Source organism: Aythya ferina (assembly GCF_964211825.1).
Source record: "Aythya ferina genome assembly, chromosome: 9".
Classification (NCBI taxonomy): domain Eukaryota; kingdom Metazoa; phylum Chordata; class Aves; order Anseriformes; family Anatidae; genus Aythya; species Aythya ferina.
This window is the reverse complement of record NC_140305.1, coordinates 6,391,884-6,415,339: the sequence shown is the minus strand read 5'-3', so window position 1 is coordinate 6,415,339 and position 23,456 is coordinate 6,391,884. Positions and strand designations below refer to the sequence as shown.

Below are 23,456 nucleotides of genomic sequence, written 5' to 3'. Positions count from 1 at the left end.
ATTTGAATCACTGTCAAGTCATACTGCAGAAAAGGAAAGAAAACTAACATAACAATTTGTGAAAATAAGGTATTAAATGATGAAACCTCTCCTAATTAATTTCACTGGATGTCTCAGATAAAAGCACAGACTAAGAGTTAAATGAGGACATCAGGAATTTTGCTCAAGAGAACAACCTAACACATCACTTTGTAAATAAGATTGCTGGGCTATGCGCTGGAGCTTCCCGTCACCCATTTAGCTTTTGACGAAAGGGACATGGCATAGGGCAAACTCCTCTTCTATGCTGTATGGGGGGAAAAAAAGACAAAATACCCTGTATGTAAATTAAGCACTGTTTATAACCTCGCCTACACTACAGCTACTACGCCTGTTAGGGTTAAGCAGTTGAGATGCTAATGCAATACTGACCACAGCTTCCCTCTCAGACATTTCTAAGTCTTGGTCAAGCACATATCAGGCACTGTTACAGTTAGGCAAACTGGAATAATAATCACATCACATCTCTAGGCACAGTTCAAACCTGACTTTAAGTTCAAGTATAGGATAGACACTGTATATCTCTTAAATCATTGCTGTTATCTGTCTTCCACAGCCCTTTTTATCAAAATATCTCAGCCTAGTGATAAATGCATTTGTTACCTCTGATAAATCTCCATTTCTTGCGTGAATCTTGGCCATGCTTTCAAGCCAGGTCCTACGCAATTCAGGTGTGCTGGCATATGAGTTTGCTAGGCTGTACTGCAGATCCACAAGCATCTCAGGGTCTTTCTCATGTTCCTTCATCTGAGCTGTAGCCATCAAAACTGTTCTGATGCGTTTGGTCAGATCCTTCACCTCTGCTGGGAAATTAACGTTCTTTGGGAAAGATAAGCAATACATCACTACGACCATCCAGAGAACCACATGCAGCACCCCGAATGAGCTCATGTTCTGCTTGTGGAGGATCTTCTCCCCCTCCCCCAAGTTCAGTTGGTTTTGAAAAGGATTTACAGTTCCACAGTATATACACATTTTACACTGCTGTGTGTGTTTTTGCTACACATTTACTGAACAGGTAAAAATGACAGTTTGTAGACTAAACATTGTTAATTGCAATAGTGTTTCATCAGCCACAATGCATGGTATCTTAAAAATCTTTAGAATTTAATTGTAAATTATTACGTTTCTGAGTCATAAACGTGTTCATGACTGTCTGGTTGCCTCAAAAAGGCATGCTACGGATGCATAAGTCAGTGTCTAATAAAAGTCAGCAATTTTATTAATAGAAACACTTGCTCCTGTGACATTGCTGACCTTTTGAAAGAGGTAGTGATTAATAAAAAAATATTTCTTACTTTCATCTGCTTGTCTCCATTAGCAAAATTATTTATAATTGCAAGTGAATGTTGAAACCTGGATCCACCAATCCCTGCATCTGCTATCAGCTGACTCACTGCTTTGATGAGCTGTACAAGTAGAGAGTAAAAAAGAAAAAAAAAAAAAAAAAAAAAGGAACAGGGTGCAATTAGCAAAGAAAATCAAAGTTTCAAAATAGTTTTTAATCCCAGTAATGTAACTTGATGTATCAGGCTAGCAGAGATGCAATTTTATACCTCCAGCCTGGCCTTGAACACTTCCAGGGATGGGGCATCCACAACTTCTCCGGGCAACCTGTTCCAGTGCCTCACTACCCCCACAGAGATGAATTTCTTCCTTATATCTAATCTAAGTCTACCCTCTTTTAGTTTAATACCACTGCCCCTTGTCCTATCGCTACACTCCCTGGATGCAATGATTGCAAGTAATCTCCAATGTCTGTAATTTCTCAAATTTTGCAATATAAGTGCATTGTTACTGGGCTTCATGTTTCTGTTCCTATCAGACTCTGGTTTGCTACTTCAGCTACAGTGCTACTGCTGTAAGCAATGCATATGAATCAAGAATAGCTACATATCCGATTTACTTGGCTGTGTGGCTAGGTTCACAGCTGCTGTCTCTCCTTGGAACAGAGCTGAACTGTCCAAGAACAGCAGAGGATCCAGCTCAATGTCTTCAGACTTGGCAGAAAAATCAAACTGCCACAGAGAACTGGCTGATCTGTTCAAATGAACTGTTTTGCTATGATGCAGAATAATAATAGTAAAAACAACAAAACAGTGTACATCAGGTAAATACTGATGATTTTACACTTCACTCACCTGTAGATGCGATCTGACTATTGATTTCTGCTTATTAAATTCAAAGTTCTTTCTCATGAAAAAATAAAGAAGAGCAGATGCCTCTGTCTGAGTTGAACGTGACCTATGGTTACAACACTTCAAGATTTCATAGCAGAGGGAACCACAGAGATCTGCTTGTCCTTGGAAGAATGCTGATGGGAACTATTGGGAAAAAAAAGTGTGGATATGTACTCTCAGTAATATTATATATTATGTATTAATATAATAGCATTATATATTAATATATATACAATTGATATATTAATATATATATAATGAGCATATTACAGTTATTTTGAGTCAACAGTGCTTTTCTGTCACACTTTAAGTAAAAAACAACTGTCTTTCATATGCTCATTTACACTGGGGTTTAGTGAAGAAATTAACCACCGGCTAAACATAATCCCATGCACAAAGTAAGATCAAGTAAAATCTGCACACATGTTTTCATACAAACACCATATGCAATGCATCAATCAAACTGACCTCCAGGAAGTCCAGACAGCAGCTGGTACACAGCAAGAATAAAAGCAGAGCAGCCTATCTGTGAAGAATGCAGAAGAGCTAAACAGGAAAAGGCTGGGGGATGTGTGGTGAGGTTTGGTCTGCACTACGATAAAAGCTACTCAGGAGAAAGAAAATACTCCGAGCAGCAGTCAGTGAACTTCAGCAGTCAAGAGTCTGAACAGCAGGAGACAGCAGAGAATGAAGGATGGCTCTATAAACCATACATGCTATTTATCAATAGGGTGAATACAATAGAGGAAGAACCAATGAGTGGTGGAAGATCTCCCAGTCCTGCCACAGGGAAAAACAAAACAAAACAATCTCTGCTTCCAGAGAACTATGACAGGAGAATTTAATCCTGAGAGCTAGAGGATGAATGAAAAGGGCAATCCTAGATATGTATTCATCCTCCCTGTTGCATATACTTCCTCCAATCTTGACTGTCTGGTATGTAATTTAAAGCTGTCTGTGGCTGGTTTACTTTGTATTTCCCCCATGCCCCCAGGCTATGTTACTGGGAGAAGCATGATTTCCTCCTCTTTTCCCCTGTGATAACAGCTGTCAGAGAAGGAGACCACATGGTTTAAACTTATCAACACTGTTGTGCTTCATAGAAGCATCTGAGAGACCAGGCCAACATTGCTAATTCTCACTTCCCCATTGCAATTGTTACCTGTGTGGTATGTTCTGGTTATTTTTAAGAAGATATCATTTAAGTCTACAACTTGGAAATTTGGCAGCCTTTGTGCTAGGCACAAGGCATCTAATTGCCCATGACTATTTATATATGTGTGATGCAAGCAAATAAGCAGTTTGATGAGTATGTTTTGTCCAAAATATCTCTTTGATGATGAAAATTACATATTTGTAAAAATGAACTATTTGAGGTGACCTTTTGGTAAAGTGTACAGAGTACTCTCCTGCTAGCTCCTCTGGGGATGGCTGCAAGCATTCACCACTGGGTTCTGCAACTCAGGTATCTGCCATAAGGACCACGGACCTCTAGTGTTTCAAGCTTTCTTCCACAGGTGAAAAAACCAAAAGGCAGGAGGGCCATGACACAGCTAGACACCACACAGTTGGCTTTCATTTATTGATTTATTTTACAAGTTTTGCTTTCATGAAGAGCTCTAATATTTTATTTTTCCAAAAACAGATCTATATTTTTTTTTAAATCAGCAACAAATAAGAAGATATTTAGGAATGAGCATTAAGAGTGTTAAGGTGAGAATTCTGTCAAAGTACCCAACTGTCCTCGAGTTGCACTTGCTGTAACATGTTAATAGATTAGACTAACAGAATAAAAACATAGTTACCTTGCCTACAAACAGCCGTAGGGCAGCAAAGACATGCTTGAGAGCTGCTGCTGACTGGTTGATTTGCAAAAAGAGCATGTGTGTGTCAAAGACTTTCTTCATCAATGCGTTCTGGCAATCAGATTGCTGGAGCTGCCTCTGAAAAGTCCACAAACAAGACAGGACACGCTGGTTATTAAAGCGAATAAACAGAAGATGAGCTACTGGACTTTGCATCAAAGTGTTCCTAGGGAGATGCTTTTATCAGCAACTGCCCTGTAATCTCTGGGGATGAGGCAGTCAGTCCCAGCTTACTGCAGCCTCTTTTTACTTGCAGTTTTCTAAGGGTAACACTTGCTCGTGCCTGTACTGCTAACTTGTTGATGGTATTCACCAGATTTAAGAGTTAGGGGTGCCAAAGCTACCCACTAAATCTAAAAGGAGCTGTCTGCTCTTTTGTAGTTGTGAGACCTTTAGCATTTAATCAGGGCTGACATTAACAGAACAGTTTTTAAAGAGAGAGAGCATCTAGCTGCCAACTTGAAGAAGTATGAACATGATTAAGAAGAGGTGACAGCAGTAGTCGTGCAACCCTATAATGCACAGCAGGGCTATATATTCACCTGGATATGTAGGATGCTTTTCTTCCATGTTTTCCTATTCAATTTGGATATGATGAAATTACTTCATGAAATACCTCCACACAGGACTGATATCTTATTTCCCTATCTTACTGTCCCAAGCACTTTGAGTTTTCTGTGTGCCTGATCCCCTAAGCCCTCCCCCCACCACATATCTCACATGGCACCATTTCAAACAGAAAATGCAGCAGCAAAACATACCTGGTGGTTCAGAGTGTAAAGACACAACAGGTCAAGAATTGTGAGGGAAACTTCTGTGGCAATGTTTGCCTCTGTGTCTACAAACTGTACAATATCCGTTTCATTGGAGCTGCCTACAACATATGAAGCAATGTTACAAGTAGTCTTTTGAGTATCATTAAAGATAAGGTAATTTTGCAATCAGGTCATCCAATCTCCGTGCAGTAGAGATAGTGTCCTAACTGTACATTAAATGAAAGGGTATTTGAAGAAAAGTGCTCCTGGGAGGGGTAGTTAGTGTATTTGACTCTACTTTTCTCAGAGCATATTCTTTCATTGGTTCTGTTGGGCCTCAAAGGATGAAAGGAACCTAATTGGAAAGTGGGATAAGATGGCTTTGATATCATAATTTCAGCCTCTAGTGGAAACTCTTAGGTACCACAAAAACATACTGGCCACATTTTGTCAGCCAGAATACCAATGCTTGTGTGTCTTAGGATGACACCTCTAAAAATATACTGAATCTTCCAGAATGGGCAAGGGTCAGACTGGTGAATTGGGTTGTGGTTGCAGATGTTATTCTGATTAGTCATTTATGGGTATAATGTTTCCTCAGAAGGCAAAGACAAAGACACATAGATTATCTCTGGATAAACTCAGGAGAGTTTCATAGTGTTTCTCTATTAGGAACTTTCAGCTTATCAACTTTTCAAAGGTAACTTGGGATCATTTTCTCTTTTGATTAAAGAGTCATTAACAATAATGTTGCTGGAGGCACTAGTCTCCTTGAAAGCTTGTCCACTCTACATGGACAGACAGGATGATCTAATGAAGGACATCATCACCCTACATAAATTTGGCTTTCTTGACTCTCTGGTAGTGTCCCTCAGCATATGGGGCAAGAGCAGAGCATCTGTCTTTCATTTTTAGATACAGTGGAAAACTGCCATTTAAGCATTAGAGATTTTTATATGGTAGAGAGACAACAATATTACAGGTATCATTATCTACAGACAATAATAATATAAGACTTGTAGATAAAAGCATCACAGAAGACCTTGTCTGCAAACCTTGGCATCATGTAAATTCCAGTACACTAATTTTTGGTACAAATTAAACCCAATTTGCAATAGCTCTACCAAGTTGTTTCATAGGGATGATGGGTATAGTGCTTCATTTGCACTGCAACATGGTGAGTATAAATCACATCAGCTACTGAGATTTACTTCCTTACAACTCCCTAAAAGGACCACAAACTTTCAACTATGTGATTGTACCCTTTAGTTCAGAGTACAGACTATCTTATTAAAGGTTGCTAAAAACTACCGAGTTCTGAAACAGTCCGAAGGGAAAATGACTTTGTGTCATGAAAAGGTCACTTTTATTGCTTAATATAAATGTAATATTTCAGCCAGCGTACATCTGATTGTACAAGGTATATAACCACAGACAAAAGAGATGCTAGGGTTGGGAAGGGCAAGATTACTTGCCATTAAGGCTTTTTAAATACATCAGGTTATTGTAATTCATTCTGGTTTTTATATGAATTTTGACCAAATTTTTAAGCTCAGATTTCTTACTGTCCTGAAAAAAGAGTAAAGTCAGCAGCTCTATGCTTCTCTTCTGGCTATCTTTCATTGACAGTCATGAAAACTGATTTAATTGTATAGAGCCTGATCTAAACCCCACAGAATTCAAGTGGGAATTAAATACATTTTTCAGTACTTACTTGCAGTGCTGCTGTCTATCATCTGCAAGAGTTTCGGGTTAGAAAGTGCATTTTTGCCACGGATTATTGGTAATGTCTGAGATCTGTGATGTTTGTGGCCATCATGACTAGAAGTAGAATGCATCCTGAAATTCAAAGGTACAATTAAAAACAGACACAAAGAATAAACTACCATGCCTATAAAGAATTTTCCCATGTCAGTTAGAGCTTTCTGCAGTACTTCTCAAAGGTTAAATAAAACAAAGTGATGCAATTTTTTTCAGAGAAACAAAGTCAGTAATGTGGACAAAACAGATGTGCTGTGATTTCTTGAAATCACAGGAGATGAAACTTACTGAGCACTGGAAAAAACACAACATCAGCTTAAATAGCTGGCTGATGCTTTGCAAACTGCTTTTGGGTGAAGAGAAATTGAGGTTAGTTCAGTTAAAAAAGAACACAGGAGAAATACACCCTACTTGTGAAAGAATTAATACAGCTGGCAGCATTTATGAGGGGGAAAAATAATGAGACTGGCAGTGACAGTAAAAACTGTGTGTGCAGATGTTTGTATGTGTGTGTTCTTTTAACCTTTTGATGCTGACAAACAGTATGAAGTATTTCATTTATCATGAGAAACTTATCATAATTTGCAAAAAGTATTTTGAATTTGTAACCACTGCAGAATTCGGCAAGACTCAACATCACTCATAATTCAAGTCGCTTATTTAAATATTAAAATACTTTTATTTATTTATTTTTATGTGCTTTTAAGAAGTTACATTTAATTTTAAAATGTTTTTGAAACGAATTGCTTCCTGCACCCAACTAAAACCTCTTGTATTTGTTGTTTATTCTTACAAAAAATAATAATTAGATTTTACATTTAAAAAGAAAGCTCCCATCTCAGATATGAAATTGATGTCCAGACATTTGCCAATCGATGTGACATAGTCTTCCATTATGAGTCAGTGGAAAGATTTGGGTTGCTACACTAGCGAACTAGTGGATTGGGAACATGTGGAATTTTGATACTGAGGTTACTGTTTTGTTCTCTCCCCCACACCCCTTTTGGTAGGGAAGGTGTGATTCTTTCTGAAGATGTTGACACACTGGCATTCAGCAAATGCAAATACCTAAGTGTAGAGCTGATCACCAGCCATAGTTCATCTTATAACGCATCATCAAAGAACGTTCTGTATTACAGCAGGCCAAACAAATAACCATGCAGACAACAAATCTGTGAGGGGGTAAATTGTGAAGGCCTTGGAAACATCAGAAATATGACTTCAGTTTCTGGATTGCCACCATGCTGATTCATCTGCAAATGTGCAACAAAACAACAGTCTCCTACAGGCTGCTTGCCAGGTCCGGATAGGATAATGATATCAGTGCTTTTTCTTGAAAACTGCACGATGCAGGAACAAAGAAAGAAGTATGGCAGGGAAGGCATCCTCTTTCCCTCCTGTGTACTAACTGTTCCACTCCAAGGTACATGCTTATTATAGCGCGCAAACTTGAGCTACACATAAATGAGGAAAGTCAACGATCCAAACATATGAGGAAGGGGAACTGTCTCAGCATGCTCTTTGAAACAACCACAAGCTGCACGGAGTCAAAAGTTCACCTACTCTCTTGAGTTTTACATTATTAACTATGAAAAAGTTCACACTATTCCATAAAAGGGTCAAAAAGATTATTAAAGCTTTGCTGCACTTGCAGTTTATTACCATGCCATCCATGAGAATGATTAAATCTTGCAATCTCTAGACTAGAAAGAGGAAAATGAAAGAAATAAAAGAACAATTCTGGAACTGGCAACACGGAGGCAGCAGTACAGGACTATTTTACACATAGCCAAATGGAAGTAAAAAGACAGGGCTCAAGCACACCTACTCCTTTGACATTGTGTTGCTAGATAGTTCCCACTCTGTCACCCCGGGTTATCAGGAGAAAAGTAAACCCTGATACTGTGACCTCAGCCATAGAAATTCATCCCTAAAGCAGTAAGAATGCAAACATATGACTTCATTTAGTTTTGGGAGAAACGCGACTTATGTTTCAGATAGACATCTGAGCTGAAAACAACAGCTAACGTTTCTGGCAATACTTGACAATATATTGACAGTAACTAAGTATTCTTCTAAACATCATATTTTAAAGCTTGTAAGTCCAACTGAAGTTGAAGGGGCTCAAGTCTTTTATGGTTTACAGCTTCGGGGGCTCTGAAAGGAGTTACAGGCTGTGTTAACTCCTCTACAATTAACACTGTAACAGGGTAGGATGGCTGCAGGATGACAACAAAGGCTGTGATTTCATAGCAGTTAATAATAGGATGTGTCATTACCATTGCGAGAGCAGACCTGATGTCTGGCCAGAGGAGTTTGAACCTTTCAGGGTGCCATTATTCTGGGTGGCCTGAACAAACTTAAAAGCAGCAGCAATTTTCCTGTTAAAAGAAAATAACTGTTAATCTGTTAGGAACACGACATTGATTTTGTCATGCGTCTAAAGAACTAATAAGGCCTGACAAAACCTGCGACAGCATTAACTGGTTTATCTGGTGACCTTTCATTTTTTCACTGTATGACAGACTATAAGTTTTCAGTACTAGCATTAAATTAAAAATGAAACACTGACTCAGACAAAGTGTGCCTTTAACACTACACAGCTGGAAAATGATCTCATGCCTTTTCAGCAAGTGCAGAGATTTTTTTTTTTTGATTGCTGTGGAACATTTATCAATTCCCATTAAAACCATTTGCTCCATTATATAGAACAAAAATACAGTGTTCAAGTTCCTTTATTTGATATATGCTGAAATAAAATCAAGGAATGGTCCAGTACTATGGGTTACAAATGCAACAGTGGTTATCCTCACAAACAATTCATCTTTTACACCAGGAATGCACTTTCATGTCTAGAACATCATGATAAGACTGCATTAAAGAAAAAAAGTAGCATACATCAGTTTCAGTATGTCAGACCAATGTTTTCAGAAGAAAACAAAGATAAATATTTAGGTCTAACACAGACAGTAATATTTAAATACTGTAACATAGTCTAATATAGTGCAATGATATTTAAATATTACAACATAGACTATAACTAAAGAATTACCTTACAATATTGCGTTTTCCTAGATACCTGAAATTTTGAAGACAAACCCTGAAAGATAAAACAGCACATTTTACATCTATTAATGATTCCCTAAATACACAAAATACTATGACATGCTACTATGAATATCTCTTCTGGGAGGAAAACCCAAAGCATTAAGGCCCTTGTTCATGGAAATGGCCAACATATTGAAGGATATTGGTTTCATTAATAATATCTTGTTACAAATTTGGAAGATAATGGAAAAATAATCCAACATAAAAAAACTATCACCCTATGCCACAAGGTGGACAAAGAGAAATTATTTGCAGTAGCCAGTTTAGAACATCATCGTTTAACATGAAATCAATGAATCACAAAGTGAACTTACTCTAAAATGCTGAAAAAGTCTGTTATTTCTGAGAATGGTGCTCGCAACCAGTATGAAATCAGTGCATCTAAAGGGAGATATTAAAATGTATTGTGTATCTGTTAGAGGGAATTAAACTTGACCCAAAGCCTGTAAAATACACTGATAATTATTCTATTTTAACTTTGGTTTGGATTCAGCATTCCATTCACAATATTTCACAACAATGTAAACTAGGTAATGTACATTTTCTTACCTTCTGAAATGGTTTTCATTATGTGAAGGAAACACATAAGAAGGCTTCTAGTTTCAGCTTGATCCAACTTGTCAAAACGAAGGGTTGATCCAATCAAAGACAAAGGTCTCATGATCTGTTGAATTGACAGTGAAGGGCCTTGTTGAGTATAGTAATAACTATCTAAATCTAGGAATCATTTTCAACATTTGCACATGTACCTTTTCACACGTGTCAGTTCTCTCACTGTTTTTTTCATTGGTACTTGGGTTAGATTCAAGACTTGCTAAGGAAGCTCTGGAGTCAGCATGGTTTGCTGCAGAGATAGCTATTGATGAAAAGGCTGTAAATGAAAGTCATAGCAAACATGCTAAACTAAAACATTTATGGATACAAAAACTAACAAGAAAAATGGAGAACTTAAAATGTGTTGTGCTGGATTGATACCAGTGCTTTGAACTTCCAATGCCAAAGCTATTGATGCGTATGTTTAGTATAAAAAACATTCAACAAGTTGAAGTAAAATCACCGAGTTTGCCATCATTCATGGCATTAATATACCCTGTTGTGTTCCATAAGGCCTGACCCAAAGCCATGAAAATCAGTGGAAAGATGCCTGTGGACTTCCCTGAATTTTGAAATGGAATGTGGAAGAAGTAAACAAAAGTTGTGTTTCTACCCTTCCTTTAAGCCTGGGAAAATTAAGAGCACTTAGTTTTAAGCCTGGGAAAACTAAGAATGGCTTCAAGAACAATTTTGGGAGAAACCTTGGGACTATTAACCCAGGCAGACTGCAAGAATGAACTCAGGTACAGGGATCTTGGGGAGCCTAACTACTGGCATCATTCCAAAGCAGGAGAGTAAGTGAAGCAGTGGAAGAAGAGCAGCTTCACAAGACAAATAAAATCAATCCAAAAACACCCAAAGAGAAGAGAAACATCGCATACCATGTTTCCCTGAATATCATATAAAATGGGTTAATGATATCATCCATGAATACTAAGCAGAAAGCACAATGCATTGAGATACACAGAAATCTACCTGTGTACGTGATCAGTCTGTCATTTATACCTGCTATGGAGTTCAAAACATCTTTGGAAAAGGAAGTGTCCACGGAATTTGCATGTTTCATAGCCGTCTGGCTCTGAAATCCTCCAGCTGTACTCAAATCATCCCTAGATCCCTGTATTTTGAAATAAACAGAATAAACTCTGCTAAATGTTATCACTGTTTACTTTTACAATGACAGCACATATGCAATGATGATTTTTCTTAGACACTGAGCTAGAAAACCTACTTTCAGCTGTTGATACATGGCAGCTTTAAAAAAATAAATCAGGGCTTACTGTAATATGCCCAAGTTAGCCCCAATGTGAAACACTCATCACTGGAGTTAAAAAGAACATACCAAGTCTGTGTTTGCTTCTTAAAAATTAGCATAACATTAGGATAGGAGCATTAAATGCTGTTAGTGATTATCAGATTAAATAGACTGATTTACTGAAAGAACACAACACCCCTGCAGAAATTATTTCTAGTTTTTAGATCAGGTCTGATTAGAACACATCTAGTCTTTTAAGAAATAAGCAAATCTGCTCCTCCTCCACATGCACAGTTTATACAAATGTTTTTTGTGTCAGAATCTAAAGGTATTCTGTACCCCTTCCCTCCTTCAGCTACTTGTATGCATTCCCTCTACTTCGTACTGTTGCTCATGGTCCCTCTTCCTGTACTAAAGAAACTGCTTGTGGATCCATGACATAACCCTGAAAAAAAATCTGTGAGTGATGAGAGATTTTCTCTACAGCAATGTCTCTCAGAGATCTGCCCAGGGACCTGCCAGAGGGTAAGCCCGCAGCCCATGGCACTAGTGCAGACACACAAACTGCCTGGGGTTATGAGCCTCTAATTTGGAGTTTCCAGCCCTGGAACTGTCCCAGACTCAGGGTCCTGCCAGTACAGACTCCCAGGGCTCTGCATGTGTTGGGTAAATCAAAACCTTTCAAATTAAACATTTTGGGTGCAAACGAATCAGCATTTTTAGAACTATATTTTGCCATCTAATTTCTGACCAGGGCACATTTGGACTTCTTCCCACCAGATTGCTTTTCTCAGACCTTAGGGTCAGACCTCAGTTTGATCCTTTCAGTGTTCTGAAAACTCACAAGAATTACCTGATTGGAAGTGTTGATATTGAAAAGGAACATATCCTTCATGTAAATCCTTGGCATATTGTCCAAAAGCATTCCATAGAGTGGCATGTACAGGTTTGCTATTTGTGCTTGTTTTGCCTAAAAAATAAGTGATATAAATAAACCTAAATAAATTAATTAATGTACACTGGTTGGCTAAGGATGTTTCACATATTTTATAGCCACTGTATGAAAAAGAATAAACAAACAGCTTCTTTACCGGCTCTGCGTATCGATCATCAAATGAATGCTTTGCCATTAAGTTTTTAAGCACAGCCAAAGCCAGGTGCCTAATATCCTGGTCTTCTTGCAAGGCAAAACCAACCTCCCGCAGCAGTACTCCAATTAAGAAATGTTTACGGCAAAATTCATTGGTCAATGTGTACTCTGGAATATCTTGGAACAGAAAGGACAAGAATGTCTAAATTAATGTATGTTATATAAAAAAATTTCTCCTCCCATTTTCAAAAATGTCAGTAACTTTGATTTATTTAACCCACTGTTAAATCTTGATTTCCTGAACTGTCCATCCCACTCCTCCAATTTATACGCATATACCAATATTAGAATCTCAAATGCTTTGCACACTTAGTCACTTCTTGAAGGCACAGGGTAAAAACAGTTGTTTCCATATTCTATCTAGAAGAGTTCTAAACCACACAGATCCAGACTAACAAATGGTGATTAATGTTCGCCTGTATTTGTCCCAGTTTAGTAGCAATAGTTGTAATACATATTGTAGTTCTTAATGCACAATTCTACTTAATTCTTATGCAGCCATTTTGCTCATACCTGATGTTCGATAGTCCTGGGTTGATTCTGAAGGTGTCACAGGGTCTTCATTTATCATAAATATAAAACAATAACAGGTAAAAATCATTAAAAAACACAGCAAAACATAAGTGCATAAATTATTTACTTTATATCCTTTTGAATTATTTGACTGCTATTCGAATGAAACAGTTTCTCCTGGGCTGTGCCAGTAGCTTTTTATTTAAAACTTTGGACAACTGTTTCATATAGAATGGAAGATGAATAGACAGTTCTAATTCATTATTCATAAGAAATTACTGTGATGAGTTTCAGTTTTTAAATCCCACTAAAAACAGTATGAAATGGCAAATCATTTTATTCATCAAATTATTCTAGAGACATTTTTTCTCCACAATGGCAAAAAGTAATAAACTTCACAGTGCTTTAACAAGTGGTAGTTGTACACTTGTTGTCTGACCAGGTTAAAAATTAATTGTTAACCAATAACTTGCCACTCTTCAAAATGTGCTGTTTGGAAAACAAAAATTTCTAAAGCTTCATAGCAGCAGTGAGCAGCAGAACTGAACTCTTTAAGGTGGCAAAAACTAAAGCAAAAAAGAGACAAGGGTCCATCCTTTGAGAAATGCTGCACAGAAAGATCATACTGCTTTTCCTGGAAGGTACCTTCTGCTCTCAGCAACTTCAGTGACCACATCCTAAGTGAACTTCACAGAGTCCACAAAACTGTCAGAACTGTCACTGGTGCCCTGGGCTAAAATCCCCGTGTCTTTGAATGAAGAGGAAAAGCACCTAGTAGTGAGCATTGGCCACAAAGTTAGGTTCTAAACAACAGAGGCATGCAAAGGAAGAGGGAAACACCCTGCTCTCACTGCAAGCCTCATGCTCTCCAGGTGGAAGGAAACCTGTTGTGCATGCAAACTGTTCAGCTAGAAGGTGGGTGGCCATGGGAAGTAGGGCTCATCAGCACAAGCCCAGCACTGAGCAAACGTGGCTGCTACTTGGCTTGGGGCATAGGCAGAGAATTCACTCCTCTGGTAGAGCATAGGCAAAACCTGCTCATATTTCCCTGCAAAACATAGGATATACACATTATTCCTGGCCTTGAGAAGTAGCTCAGGAGGCACCAGCAATGCATTCTGAAATGGGTCTCTCTTGCCATACTGCTCCAGGTAAAACATTGCACTACTCAGCCATTTTCTGCCAAGTTGGCACAATTGCACGGGACCCTCCTGTCAATCCTAGAGATACTTTGGAGGCAGAAGTATCAACAGCCTATCATCCACGAAGATGGAGGTTTCCAAACTCCTTCTGTGTGACCAGCTCAGATCTTTCTCCCAAAGAAGGGGCCGTTGTGGACAAGTCACTCACAGCTGCAGCAAGAAAGCTCTACCCAGTTACTAGTTTCACAATTCTCTTACCACCGCTTCAGCCTTAGTGTCTGTACTGGGTCTTGTACAGTGTCTTTCCCTTCCTGCTCTACCTGTTTAAGCCTTTCCCTAGCTCATCATCTCCCAAGGCTTTAGTAATTCCGTGTTCACAACCAATCCAGTTCATTCACCACAAGCTTCCAGAGGAAGAGTCACCTCTCAGCTGGACAGGCAGGGGTTGTGTATATTTAGTGTGATAAAAATAATGTCACTTCACCATGGCTGTAAAGTACCACACCTGACAAGATATTACGGGCTTCCATGGCTGAAGAAACGGACACAGTACTTCGGAGTTGTTACCTGAACCACCCAATAATTCCTTGCTGTGCAGAAACCCTTTCAGCACGACAGCTTACCAGGAATGTTTGAAGACCGTATGGGCAGGCACAGAGGGATAAAGTGTTCATGGTGACAGACTTCTTGGAGAAAGTCGAATTTGAACTGATGTAAAGTCTGAAAATCACAACAGGCATCAGCTCAGTTTACATTAAAAGACGGAAAACAGTAAGACAGAACTGCACTATTTATCACTACCTTAAAATTCATACTCCCAACCAAGAGTGAAACTTTATGGCTGGCTATGCCAAGCTACCTGAATAACATCTGGTTTTCTTATGTTATCAGAGGAACTTGTCACAGACCAACAAGCTTTTAATGTATTTCTCAAATATGACTTTACATTGAAGATGTATTGATAAATCTAAGCCTGATTTAAGCAACATATTAAGGCAAATTTAAAGCTACCCTGGGTCTTTTAATGGTATATACTGTAACATAAAATCATAGTCAGGTATCTTCCTCAGTTCATGCAATTTAGGACCATCATAATTATTATGTCTTTCTTCTCTTTTTTTTTTTTTTTTTTTCTTTTCTATTTTGTCCACCAAAAACAAAGCTTTAGCCACACAGGCCTGATCCCACACTTACTGATATTGGCGGAAGCTTCCTCTATTGATGCCAGTGAGTTCCAGCTTCTAGGCATTTTGGTATTATGTAGTAATGTGTTAATATATTAAGTCAGTCAATCCCTGATAAACTGTAGTTTTTCTGCTGCTACCATCAGGCTAGGATACCTGGAACATGCTTTTTACAATCTACTGAGAGCAGAGAATGGTAGGGAATTTTTCTCGACATGTTTTATTGCACTGTAGTACCTGAGCATGAATACAGTTGTCCATTGATTGCATGGTCTAATGGCTATTAAAGAAATGAAGCAGCTGAAATGTATTTTTCAGGAAATGTGATATTTTGAAGGAACACCATGCTGAACTGAGTTCCAATGAGACATTTTAACTTTTGAATAAATATTTCTCAAAATGATGCTTACCTATCAAAATATGGAATACTGTGAATGTTTCTGTGGAATAGAAACTGTGATGCTTCATTCACAATTAAATTCAGACTGTAACGTTATATACTGACACACCTATAAACTACAGCAATAGATGCCATTAAATTTCCTGAAAAGAGAGGTCAGATTGTGGTATAATCTTTTTGATAAATAAACAATCCCATTAAAGAAGCAAAGATACACAGAAATGAATCCTGCAGCAAATTTTAACAACCGACTCTTGCTTAGGGGTCTGATTGAAAATGGAAACAATCCAAGACCTTTCCTTGAGGTCAGAAATCTCTCATTTTATTTTATGGCTATTGTTTTTAAATGCTGCAAAGCCTGTTCCAGTGGCACATCTGTCTCAGCTCTGCAGTGATTCTGCTTCATGCATTCCTGGCAGATGGCTCTGAAATGAAGCTGGGTGGCTGGCAATGCGCACGCACTTACTGCCAAGGAGCTGCTAATTTCTAATGTGCACACTGACTAATCTCAGGCTTTTCTACTGGCCATTATATTGTCCTTTTTTTTAATTAAACATCTGTTTTTGAAGCTGAATGTATTTAGTGAAGTTTGAAATGTGGAAACTATTTTCAGATTACATAAAATGTTGTTTGCAGAATTATAGACTCCAGGTTACAACACTAATACCAAGAAACTCCATTCTACATCTGCTCCAGAGATTACTTGAAATATCTGAGTGCAACATGAAGTTTGGTTTTACTAAAAAGTGAAATAGACTGGAGTAATCTCATTCATTACCTACAAATACCAGATCAGCACTAAAGAGTTATGAAGATTAATGGACAAAATTTTTGTAAGCTTTTTGGAAAAGATGCATTCTGTTATTTATTGTCTTGTACACCCTGGCATGATAGTTCAGAAACCCAGCTGCGTAGGATAAAGACCAGAAAGACTCATTGAGTGGAAGAAGAGTAAAGGAATCAAGCTGACTAATTTGGGGACCTCTTGCAGTTTGAAATTTATTGTCCAAACTAAATCACTGACTATTATAGATATTATTGAAGAAATTTGGGCTGCAGGGAATTTTCCTACTGGCAAGTGCAAGCTAATTTGGAGCTGCCTGGCTTTCTCACATTAGCAATGAGGTAAGAAGTATACCATTCAAAGTAACCAAGATATTACATACGTTCTCAATTGAATTTACACAATGGTAAGTTGTTCAGATTTTTTTTTACTGCTCTAAAAGAAAATTACTGCCAACAGTTGCTGATATTTGTAGTCCAAACCACAAGTGTACTCTCCAAAGAATCAAATCTCAAATTCAAAGAACTGTTCAGCCATTTCCATGTTTTACTCTTAGGAGTCCTTGTAGAGCCTGCTTTTGCAGGGCTCAGTGAGAAAGTGTTTGGACACAGCTACTTACTTTCAGAAAGGAGAACAGATGGCTCAAAAACAACAATAACAAAAGTGAAATGTTATTCTTGTTAATAGTAGTCGCAGAGTGGTAATTACTAATGATACTTACCACTTAGCCAAGGTTTAAGCAAAACATTTGTTAATGTCTTATTCATCTGCAAAGGGGAAGTGTTCTTAACTGCACATCTGTTGATTTTTGTGCATCTAAAGTACTTCCCAGAAACAGTCATAGAAGTTTCATGTTTAACCAAGAGTCTGTCTACAGGGGACCTTTTGCAAAATTAAGGTTTTAACAGTGTTAAGTGTTTCCACTGACTTGAGTTCTGAGAATGGCAAAGCAATGGAATAGATTATAAATACTCTTAATATAAAAACATTTTGTTAGTGAATTGCTTAGGGAAAAACAATAACAAAAAAAATCAAAACTATACCTTGCTATCTCCTGTTCCAAACATACTTATATAATTGTTGACCATCTTGAACACAAATCCACGGTCCATAAATGTAAAGCAGCGCTAAGAAAGGGAGAAAAATATTATTTTATAGCAAAAAAAGCAGTACCTGGCCTCATTTACTTAGCCGTTTACCTTCTATTACCTATAAACCTGCATCATTTGGGCAGGTGAAGTCAGTCTCATGCAGGGCAAGGAAAACTGTGGAAGCGGTGAATTTGGCTCTTCACACCCTGCCTTGTAATAACAAATCTATTATACTTTTCATTTTCACTGTCTACAGTCTAAAATAACTATTACACTGTACTGTGCACCAAAAGAAAGATTATCTAATAAAAGTTATTCACGTACTGCAACACTCAGTAACTAGAGGTGGTATGTGATGGGAGCTGACCTGAGTATCCCCTTCAGTGACAGAGCAATGACTCCTGAAGAATCATTCCAGACAAAATACTCACTGTTTGTGAACTATGTTGTCTCTCTGGGAGCAAATACTGAAATAAATTAAGAATGTGATGAGGATGTTATGTCTCTGACTGATGAGGCTAAATAGCCAGGTGTAAAGGTTTTTTGAGGCCCCTAGTGCTACAGTTATTGACATTTTTCCTTGCAGAGTCAGCCCATGAGACAGGGAAGGTAATCTTGAATTTCCCGTCTCAACTGGTGCTTCTGAACTCTGTGAAGCTAGCAAAGCCTTAAGCCTTCTGCTACATAGTATTCAAACAAGACTCCTGCAAGCCCTAATCTGGGCAGTCATATCATGTCTAATCCATGTAATTATTTCTGTCAGAGTAGATTTGCAGAGAAATTAAAACAAAACCATATGCCTTATCACATAACACAACATTACTATCTTCCCAGTTCAGATGAACAACAAAAATAACATTCTAAACTGCAGCAACAGCTTCTCCATTTATGCTCCTGCTTTGAACCAACGTCACCTTCCAAACGATACAGCAGTATGGAGAGATGCAGCTTAACATCAGTTTATCAACAGCAATTCGGGCTTCCACATGAAAGGAACAACAGAGATCAATGCAGTGGACATCAATTTCTATCCATTCTAAATTCTATCATTTATTTTATTTATATATCAAAGTAGAAAAATCCATCTTCAGTTTGTGGTTGTTTTCCTTCTAACCACACCTCCATTCTGCTGCTGGAATATAGCTCTCTCCTAATGCTGTGTTTCAATCTGTCATAAAAGATAGGAGCCTAGGTTTCAGTGTACACTGTGTACAACATTCTGTATGCTAATGGAAGTGGTTCCTTTCCCACCCCCAAGGTTTATTTCTAGTTAAGTAGCTGGGAATGCCTCTTACTGAATGCCAATTGTCCTATGCTTTACAGCTAATTCAATGTTGGGAAAATAAACATGATTGAGAAATATTAGAACAAAAAGAAAAAAAAAAGCAAACCCTATTTGTGACTTTTCCAAAGCACATGTATTTATTTATATCTATTAAATAAACTGGCATGACACACTTAAAAGGTAAGTTACAGTATTTCACACAATACTTGCAACTTACTTATTCCGGTTTGTAAAAGTCACCTACTGTGGTTATGATTAGGAAATATTAATCTACCCACACTCATTCAGAGATGCAGTATTTAAAGAAAAAATAACAACTGCAACTACAAGAAGCTTACCAAGCTTCTTACCAATTTGAATATAACAGAAGAATTTGTAGAGTTTGCAAACTTGGGCTCTTTTAGAAAATAGATACAAATCAATGAGAACTGTTTTGAAACAGAATTAGAAAAAGCTTCTGAATTGTCAAAGACCCAAAGGAATAGAAAAACTGAACTTCAGGTCAATGCTAAACTTGGAAATTGAGCCATCATTGATGCAGAATTGTTTTTATTCCCTTCAGTTTGGACTGAATAGATTCACTCTTGCACTAAATATGGGCAAATAAGTATAATGACAGAACATCTCACCTTGAGGAACTTGGCAGTGCTGTAGTTTGCATTCCTGGTTTCTTCAAGAGCATCTTTGTGCTTCCAAACAACATGGTCTGCCAAGACCATCACAAGGGTATCCAGCTCAGTTTGGAATGATTCTGGAAACCTCTGAGTTCGAGAAACCTAAGCAGTGAATGGATAGATAATCACTTGATTGCATGTTATTACATATTAAATCTGAAAACAAGTTCAAGCCAAGAGCAAAGACAATAAAAACACAGGTCATTTGACATATAATATTTCAGTACTTATAGAATTCCATCGATCTTGTCCATTAGAAAGCGGGAAATGCTATCCACAGATTCCAGCACAAATATACTCATAGAGTCTTTGATAACCAGGCAGAAAAGAGGCAGACAGGAAGTTACACCGATCGCCAGATATGACAAGTTTGCTCAAAGCAGAGCAAAGTTTCTAGATCTCTCATTTGCTATCTAGTTACTCACTGCCAGGTAACCACCAGAAATTACAGAATTCTCATTCCATTCTAACCCATCCTTTACAAAGCTGATACAACTGTATTTTTGGTCCACCAGCTCTGTACAATCTGGAATAGGTATGAGTTATATTTTTGCAGGTAAAAACAATATTTTAAAATATGTAATAGCTTCTTGTTTTTTTTTTTTTTTTTTTTGACCAGTCAAGAAGAAAACTTCAACTGTATTTATTTCACATAATTCTGCATTTTATATTTTCCCTTGGAACCTGATTACCTCATTAAGAGCAACACATATACTTACTTTTATTTTGTTTGTATCAACTAAGTGCTGTGCCATTGATTTTAAGGTAACTGCAAAGAAGAACCACGAGTGCTGTTCAAAAGAAGAAAAAATGACATTAGGAGATATGATTATTTTATAAATATTTCATGAGGCTAATTCCATTCTTCAGAGACGGACTGCATTTCTCAGTAACGCACATGGGTAAACTCCACATGACAAAGAAATGGAAGAGTCCAAGTGCTACATATTTGAGTAACTTTGCATGATAGAATCACAGAACGTCCTGTGCTGGAAGGGACCCACAAGGACCATTGAGTCCAACCCCTGACTCCTCTCAGGACCACCCCCAAAACCAGGCCATGTATCTGAGAGCGCTGCTGAGAGCTCTCTTTGAACTCCAGCAGGCTGGGCACTGTGATCACTGCCCTGACAAGCCTGTTCAGTGCCCGACCACCCTCTCAGTGAAGAACCTGAACAGTTGAGCACGTCTTTGCCATTGAGCACTCCTGAGCTAGCACTGACTAGCTTTTATACCAGAACCTGTAGGTTCTGGGAGCACTGATGGAGCTTGCATATGTATGAACTTCTTAGACCTGTTTTATGTGAGGAACTTCAGGGAACCTCAATCCTTCTCATTTTGGTCACTGCCCATCAAAGGCAGCAATTAAAATCAGATATAAATGTCCTACTTACACGTTAATATTCTCTATGCAACAACTTTTAAAACAAAAAATAAATCAAAATGTCCTAAAAGTAATTGCTAATGTCATATTATGTAGTAAGTAGGTTCCCCACCCTGACTGAGCAGTAGAAGAAAGGAGGAATTTTATTATGCAAACCATGGCACTCTGAGAAATTAGTTATGTTGAAAAGCTCTAGAAAGTCTTTTAAATCTGTTCTGTTGAATCAGCGCAGGCTGTTATTTGCGCAAAGCTCACACAGGGAAAGAGAATGGGAGAAAGAGATGTGACAAGACTTTCCATGCAGAAAACCAGTATGAAAACTACAAATGGGCTAATTCAGTATTGTTCACCTTTAAAACCTGTTTCACGGTTACTTGGTCATTTAACTTCAGAAGACCAGTCATATTCTTGGCCAGCTCCTCATGAACAGTTCTCTCCTCAAATGATTTGGTCCTGAACACATACTGAAGGAGAAAAGAAAAAATAATAATCAAAATGTATATTAAAACAAATATAAAAAGTCTTAGTAGGAGAGGACACACCTCAAACAGCTGACAACCTTTACTTTCCAAAACATTTTGACTGAAAAATACATTCACACAAAGTTTAATTCCCCTCACAGTGGCACAACATCACTCCCCAACAAAATTTGAGTTTTAAACACAACTTGCTATTAATTTCAGCTTAATGTGAACCAAGAGGAATTTCTGCTTAAAATTGTTGCTGCAGTGTTTTTTTCTTTCCAATAGGGCATAGGAACCTGATGCCTCTAAACTGTCTTCCAAGCCATTTCACCAGAGTGGATAAAAAAAAAAAAAAAAAAAAAGGCAAATAGAGGAAGTAAGGAGGGTTTTTCACCCACCTAGTCAGGGCCACCTTTCACTTGCTCCTTTCTTCCAATGGCAACAGTTAGAGCTGGTAGCAACTCTTCATCCTGAAAGGTGTAAAGCACCCACTAGAACTGATGGAAGGGGAAAACTACACCCCTTTTATAAATCAGACCCTCCAGATAGGAATTTACCTACCAACTTGCCCAGAACTCATAAACATAGTATGAGTTTTATTCAACATTTTATTAAGCTAATAATTTGGTACTGGAATCTATTAGGACTTCCCAAAAGCAAGAGCACTGCAAGTGCACCAGTTGGGAATAAATACCTTTTCAATACAAATAGAAAGAATGTAAAAGAAAGGACTAACACTTGAAAATATCTTATTAATATTCAGCGTTATTTCTGGAGCAGATGCAGTAAGTTCTCCCTGTGCAATGTGGTACTTCTGTGTCCACGTCACGTGTAGTTTCACATTGTTATTGTATCTGAGTGACTCGCAATTCTGAATTTACTTATTCTCAAAACAGCATCTCTAGAGTAGGTATTCTTCATTTCCTTACAGACGGATAGAAGAGATTAACAATTATTGGCTTTTGACTGCTGCTGAAAATGGGAAAACAAGCTAAATGGACTTTTGGTAGAGCTGATTAATCACCTGCTATTTCAAATACTTTTAGCCACAATAGGTGTCTAATGTAAATTTCAGAAGTTCCTGATTAGCAGAGGTGTTAATAGCCCTTCAACTAACTATCTTTAAATGTTACATTCATTATTACTTTGCAGCCTGAACAGTTCTGACGGACTTCAGCAGAATTCCTCTGGGTTTAAATTAGGGTACTTGAGAGTAGAATTTGACTACTAAGGTGCTCAGATGCATAGCCTATAAACATGTAGTTTCATGAAGTGTGAAAGTATATCCACACCTTGGAGATATCAACCAACTGTTGTAAACACTGAAACACTGAAATAAAAACATCTTTCCCATTTAGTAACCTGATTCCTATCATACTTTCATTATATTACCCATAACTTGCTGAAGTTTCAGAGTTTGTCAGGAAACTATTTACTTTCGCTTTATTCCTGAAGTTAATTTAAAAAACCTCATGTCACATATTAGTCACAATCTACAAATGAAATTTATGTTATGAAAACTACTTCGTTCACAGTGAATCAGCACATCACTATAGCTAGAAGCCCATACAGACATTTGTCACTCAACACTTCACATTCATAAATACTTTGTGACAATTTCCATTAGTTCCATCACCACCAAATGACAGCAAGGCAAGATACAAAGTGATAGCAATATCTACCTCAATTCTCTTAATAACCTGCAATTCTCCTTTATTCTGTCATTTGATATAAACAAATAAGGTAATCAGCATGAGACTCAAAGATATAATTTACTCATTACTGATTCCTCTAATAAAGCCTCTAATAAAGCCAGAACCAAATTTTC

General features: G+C 37.7%; 1 protein-coding gene across 14 annotated transcripts in view; it reads right to left on the bottom strand.

The window, feature by feature from the left end:
* Positions 1–23,456, bottom strand: part of DOCK10 (dedicator of cytokinesis 10) — a 151,295-nt gene that overhangs the window by 17,814 nt on the left and 110,025 nt on the right. For 12 of the 14 annotated variants that reach the window (XM_084529461.1, XM_084529462.1, XM_084529452.1 and 9 more), the window contains exons 26-45: positions 21,515–21,628; positions 20,500–20,571; positions 19,736–19,882; positions 17,774–17,857; positions 14,986–15,082; positions 13,221–13,265; positions 12,649–12,824; positions 12,411–12,527; positions 11,308–11,419; positions 10,458–10,579; positions 10,258–10,372; positions 10,023–10,089; positions 9,653–9,700; positions 8,880–8,981; positions 6,554–6,678; positions 4,846–4,958; positions 4,025–4,162; positions 2,181–2,363; positions 1,338–1,448; positions 643–858 (exon numbers count right to left, since the gene is read on the bottom strand). In XM_084529461.1, the coding sequence (XP_084385587.1) occupies positions 643–858; positions 1,338–1,448; positions 2,181–2,363; positions 4,025–4,162; positions 4,846–4,958; positions 6,554–6,678; positions 8,880–8,981; positions 9,653–9,700; positions 10,023–10,089; positions 10,258–10,372; positions 10,458–10,579; positions 11,308–11,419; positions 12,411–12,527; positions 12,649–12,824; positions 13,221–13,265; positions 14,986–15,082; positions 17,774–17,857; positions 19,736–19,882; positions 20,500–20,571; positions 21,515–21,628 (2,304 nt within the window). The remainder of the gene's footprint in view (positions 1–642; positions 859–1,337; positions 1,449–2,180; positions 2,364–4,024; positions 4,163–4,845; positions 4,959–6,553; positions 6,679–8,879; positions 8,982–9,652; positions 9,701–10,022; positions 10,090–10,257; positions 10,373–10,457; positions 10,580–11,307; positions 11,420–12,410; positions 12,528–12,648; positions 12,825–13,220; positions 13,266–14,985; positions 15,083–17,773; positions 17,858–19,735; positions 19,883–20,499; positions 20,572–21,514; positions 21,629–23,456) is intronic. The other 2 variants (XM_084529460.1, XM_084529459.1) reach the window with 2 other exon arrangements.